Below are 6000 nucleotides of genomic sequence, written 5' to 3' on the forward strand. Positions count from 1 at the left end.
ATCATAGTATGTACAGGGTTAGGTATTATCCGCAGTTTCAGGCATCGACTGAGGGTCTTGGGAGGTATCCCCCTTCAGTAAGGGGGAGACTCCTGGATGTGGCAAAGAGAAGTTAAAGCAGTTTATTTTCTGCTCTGAAAGAATTTGCAATAGAATATTTTATGACTCTCTCACTTCACTCTTGTTCCTCATTCTCTCCTTTTATTCAATAAACATTTATTGAGCTCTTGCAATGGCCAGGCACCATTCTAGGCATTGAGGTTACATCAGCAAATGAAACAGAACTCTCTGCCCTCAAGGAACTTACACTCTAGAGGGAGCACAGAGAAGATGCCTTTGACTGAGCTCTGCCCTCTGCCTATTCAGCATCTCTTGCATCAGTCTTCTCCATATCACCAACCATGACCATCATTCAGTCTTTTTGTGGCACTTAGCTCAATAACTGCAGTGACACTTAAATGGTCTCTGCTTTAATCCATCCCACACCCTGCTTGCAGACTGATGTTGCTGAAGCAATGCTTAGTTAACTGACCTCTCTTGGTTTCCTGTTGCAGGCAGAAATCAGTGAAAGCCTCTTAGATTGGGTTTTTCACACTCAGGTGGTCGTTAGCCTCTCCACCTGCCTTTCCTGGGATTCCTCTTCATGTCACTTTGTTACAGAAAAAACAAGCCTCGCCCTACTCTCTGTTCATGCCCCACACCTTCCCACAGGCACCTCTTTGCTTTTGCTGTTCCCCTGACCTGGGATAACTTTTCTCTATCTCTACCCAAATCTTCCCTGTCTTCTGAGTCTCAGGTCAAGTATCACTGTGTTTACAGAATTTCCTATAATTTTCTTTTTTCTTTTACTTTTTGTTTTTTGAGAATAAGTCTTGTTCTGCCACCCAGGCTGGAGTGCAATGGTGCAATCTCGGCTCACTGCAACCTCCACCTCCCGAGTTCAAGCAACTCTCCTGCTTCAGTGTCCCAAGTAGCTGGGATTACAGGCACCCACCACCATGCCCGGCTAATTTCTGTATTATTTAGTAGAGATGGGGTTTCACCATGTTGGTCAGGCTGGTCTTGAATTCCTGATCTCAGGTGATCCACCTGCCTTGGCCTCCCAAAGTGCCAGGATTACAGGGATGAGCCACTGTGCCCAGTTCCATGGTTTTCTTAATACCATCGCTTTCCTCTGAAGCCCATGGCACTCAGTGCACTCCTCCTTACATGATATAACTTCATGTAAGCACATATTCTCTTTTCTTGTCATGTCACATGAAAGTTTGGTAAAGCAGAATTCATGTCTGATGTATTTTGTTATCCTCAATGCTGTGCTCATATGTATTTCTGGAATGACTAAAGTAGAAGACGTGAAAGTAAATTCTAGTTTAATTTCTAATGTTTAAGACATGTGGCTAGCTAAATATAGTGTCCCACACCTATAACTCTAGCACTCTGAGAGGCCGAGGGAGGAGAATCTCCTTAGGCCAAGACTTCAAGACCAGCCCAGGTGGGACCCCATAACGAGACTCTATAGCCAGACTCTGTCTCTACAAAAAAAATTACAAAATAGCTGGGTGTGTGCCTGTAGTTCTAGCTACCCGGGGGAGGGAGGATTGCTTGGGGCCTGGAGGTCAAGACTGCAATGAGCTATGATCACATCACTGCATTCCAGCCTAGGCAACAGAGTGAGACACTGTCAAAAAAAAAAAAAAAAAAAAAAAAAAAAAAGAAAGAAAGAAAAGAGAAGAAAAGAAAGAAAAGAAAAGGAAAAAGAGAAGAAAGAAACGTGAAGTGTATTCATCTTATTCTGCACAAAGGAGTACAAACGGCATCCTCTGAGTGAATTGCTTATGGAAAGCAGCTGGCAGGCAGCTTCCTTTTTCTTACTGAAGACATCAAACATCTCTAATATGAAAGGGCAGTAAGGTCATCTGTCCATCCCCCTGCTATAGTGGAAGGCTTCATAAAACTGTCCTACAAGGAATAAGTCATCTTTGGACAAATCAGCCGCAGGATCCTGAGTGTCACCTTGGAAACTGTTGCATAATTTACCAATATGGAACAGACCTATTTGCAAGCCTGAATTCCAAATTTTAGTTAAAGCAAAACGTGGTTGGTGATCCCACTGTCGTCTTTCTCGTCTAGTCCTGAGGATGGCATCACTGAAAGTCAGAGCCTCACCTGAGCAGGCGACGTGGCAGTGGTTGTTTTCCCGCAGCTTTCCATGTCTGCACCACGTGAAGCTGTTGATCTGGAAGATGCCGTAGTCGATGCTGCCGTCATCCAGGACCCTCTGGGCCGTGGTGTTGTAGCCGCTCTCGTAATACGCCATGCAGATCCCTGGAGGGGCAAAGCCAGAAATGTCAGCAAAGGAAGTGCATTGTTCGCTCTAAGCCTGGTCTGAGGGTGAGTTTCCTCATCCCTGTTACCTGACTGTTTCCTCCCGATACACCTTGAGGTGGGGCGGGGTGGGCATGCAACCAGGGGGCACATGAGGAGCACATCTGGGACTAGGATGGCGCACCTGAAGCTGCACACCCAGTCAGCGGCTGAGCCTAATCTAGAACAAAAGTCAGGTCCCTCTCTCCCCACAATGCCAGCAGAGGTGGCGTTATTTTCCCCTTCCCTGGCTGGTGTCATAAGGGCAGGACTCCAGGAATAAGGAAATGAGGGGCCGGGGAGGAAGGAGAGGAGACCCAGAGAGCCACAGTTAGGCCAGCAGCCACCCCTGGGTGCAGTGAGGGCGGAGCATGGTTAGCTGGGAAGACACAGCAGGGAGTGTGGCCAGGACTTCAACATCTCAGGGGAGAGGCCAAGGACAGAGAGAGGAGGAAATAAAGAATCTCACAGTTTCCAAGGCTGAAGCCCCCGTAGTTGTCCAGGCCAGCCCTCGAGAATATTTTTGCCAGTTTGCAACGAGTGTAGATTTTGGACTCAGCGCCTGTGACCAGGCAGCCAACGAGGGTCAGAATACCCGCAGCCTTCATCCTCAAAGCCTGCTGGAGACAGAACCTGCCAAAGAGCGGAGACCGAGTCAGATGATCTTGATTCGGGAACTTTGAAATCCAGCGGCGGTGACTGCGCACAGCCCTGCCTAGATGCTGCCTGTCACTTTGGTCATTCAGAGCCACCATCAGGCAAAACCGGCCACTCTACAGTTCAGGGAAGGAAAGCGACTGAAGGCTGTTTCCTTAGTGCTTTTCCATACAGTAACTTTCAAGTCAATGCTGTGTTCTCAGGGTTAGGCAAGTGAAAAAATTAACCCTCCAGGTGAAACCCACAGGGGGCATTTTCAGGATTTCTATTTTAATTCTATGAATAAAGAATAGAATACAAGGGTGAAACATTCCCTATACTGCTGACCCTTGGACAACATAGGTTTGAACTGCGTGGGTCCATTTATACCTGAATTTTCTTCTGCCTCTGCCACCCTTGAGACAGCAAGACCAACCCCTCCTCTTCCTCCTCCACCTCAGCCTGGTCAGTGTGAAGACAACCAGGATGAAGGCCTTTATAATGATCCACTTCCACTTAACAAATAGTAAATACATCTTCTCTTCCTTATGATTTTCTTAATAACATTTCATTTCTCTAGCTTACTTTATTGTAAGAATCCAGTATAGAAGACATAGAACATACAAAATATGTGTTTATTGGCATTTATGTTATCAATAAGGCTTCCAGTCAGCAGTAGGCTATGAAGCCGTTAAGTTTCTGGGGAGTAAAAAGTTACATGCAGATTTTCAACTGAGCAGGCGTTGGCGTCCCTGACCCCTACATTTGTTCAAGGGTCAACTGGATGTGTAGAAACAGACACCCCATTTCACCCAGAGATGATGCCTGTGTGGAAAACTTTAAGATTTATTGTTCAGGGTTTATCGAAGGGTGAAGATTAAGCACCTACTCTTTCATTTTCTTTCTTGATTCAGTTCTAAATGTGGGAGTGTTGCTTCCAAAGTATCAGTGCTTTTTTTTTTTTTTTTTTTTTGAGATGGTGTCTCTTGCTCCGTCACCCAGGCTAGAGTGCAGTGGTGCCATCTTGGCTCACTGCAAACTCTCCCTCCCAGGTTCAAGTGATTCTCCTGCCTCAGCCTCCTGAGTAGCTGGGATTACAAGTATATGCCACCTCGCTTGGCTAATTTTTGTATTTTTAATACAGATGAGGTTTCATATTGTTGGTCAGGCTGGTCTCGATCTCCTGACCTCGTGATCTGCCCACCTTGGGCTCCCAAAGTGCTGGGATAACATGTGAGCCACTATGCTCAGCCCAAAGTACCAGTGTTTTATCGTAGATGGCAAATGCATTGCTTTGCTAGGCTTTACCACCAGTGCTCTGGGGGGCCTCCTAAAAGTCTGGCACCTGACTCGGGAGCAAGAGGGATAGATGACGATGGCTCATGAAAGGAGGAAAGCACCTGGGGAAGGAGAGAGGCAATAAAGAGACTCCCGTGGAATCATCTGAAATGGGAGTAGGATCAAGAGAGCTGTCTCCTGCTGCCTACTGATTTTCCACAATCTCCTCCCCTCTTGAAATAATGTCTTCCCCAAATACAGCAGCCTTGCTGGGATGGGGTGAAATGAAATTTCTGACACCTGCTCGGGATCCTGAACTTGATGTTCATACATATGTTCATCCCGTGTCATTTTCTGCACTTGCCTAGAAACTTCTTCAGTCATTAGTTTCTCTCCCTGGGGCTGGATTGAAAGGCTAGGCCCAAAACAGGGCTAAGTAGTCATCAGCAAGGCCACCGCACCAAGTAACAAGTGGGGCTTTAAGGTGACTAAGCAATAAGGTAAGAACTGCATTGCATGAGGGGCATGTACATTACAAACATGAATAGCAAGGGTGGGCAAACCAGGCCCGCTTTTGTATGTAAACTTTGATTGAAACATAGCTACACCCATTTGGTAATATATCATTAGTGGCTGATTTCCAACTACAGTGGCAGAGTTGAGTAATTGTGTTAGAGGCTGCATAGACCACAAAGCTTAACATATTATTATCTGGCCCTTTTCAGAGAAAGCATGCCAGTCCGTGGTGTACAGCATTGTGTTAAGCTGTGTGGGACAGACAAACGAAGTTTAAGATGCAGAGCTAAGACCAGGCATGGTGGGTGATACCTGTAATCTAAGCACTTTGGGAGGCTGAGGCAGGCAGATTGCTTGAAACCAGGAGTTTGAGACCAGCCTGGCCAACAAAGGTAGACTCTGTCTCTACAAAATATACAAAAATTAGCCAGGCATGGTAGTGTGCGCCTGTGGTCCTAGCTACTTGGGAGGCTGAGGTGAAAGGATCACTTGAGGCTGGGAGGTTGAGGCTATAATGAACCATGATTGTGACACTGCACTCCAGCCTGGGCAGCAGAATGAGAGACTCTGTCTAAAAAAAAAAAAAAAAAAAAGATGCAGAGCACGCAAATAAAGTTGGTTTCCATCCCCTACCTTAGAATTTTACTGATTTCAAACAAGTCAAAAGAAAACCTGCAGCATTTATAACCCCAAGCATCATGTTCCACATCCTTCAAGAACCTGCCATTGCTGGTTCTCAGGGACAGGTGGCTTCATAAGAGTAATTCAGGTCTTACTGAAAAGGCAGATTCCCGGTGCCTGTCCCAGAGGCCGATTTCTCAGGTGAGCCTGCGGAAGAAACACTGCTCCACTTACTCAGTCGGTGACTGGCAGCTCAGGTGAGCGTCCTGTATCCCCTGAAGCCATGTCTGATTCTCACAAGGCGCAAGTAATCCTTTCCTAGCTCAAGAACTATTCTTTAGAATGTCAGAGAAGGAAAAATTCTTAATCCTTTGTTTCTCACCACCTAGAGATGCTAGAATTCTACTTCTTGGGACTAAAAGCTATATCATCCTGCATGCTTGTGTTCTGAGGCAAGTGATAACTGTGTTCTGGGGCTTAATACCTCTTGTTTTTTCTCTTTTCCCCTCAACAAACCTCCTCACTACACAACTTGGCCAGGGCCTCCCATCCAACTGACAGTTCTTCTTTAAGGCAACAGTCTGC

General features: G+C 46.2%; 1 protein-coding gene across 1 annotated transcript in view; it reads right to left on the minus strand.

Moving 5' to 3' along the window:
* LYZL1 (lysozyme like 1) overlaps positions 1-5735 on the minus strand; it is a 28079-nt gene extending 22344 nt beyond the window's left edge. The window contains exons 1-3 of the mRNA XM_030941046.1: positions 5571-5735; positions 2834-2997; positions 2167-2325 (exon numbers count right to left, since the gene is read on the minus strand). Coding sequence (XP_030796906.1) covers positions 2167-2325; positions 2834-2972 — 298 coding nt within the window. The 5' untranslated portion in view covers positions 2973-2997; positions 5571-5735. The remainder of the gene's footprint in view (positions 1-2166; positions 2326-2833; positions 2998-5570) is intronic.
* Positions 5736-6000: the final 265 nt, after the last annotated feature.

The sequence above is a fragment of the Rhinopithecus roxellana genome, chromosome 11 (assembly GCF_007565055.1).
Source record: "Rhinopithecus roxellana isolate Shanxi Qingling chromosome 11, ASM756505v1, whole genome shotgun sequence".
NCBI lineage: Eukaryota > Metazoa > Chordata > Mammalia > Primates > Cercopithecidae > Rhinopithecus > Rhinopithecus roxellana.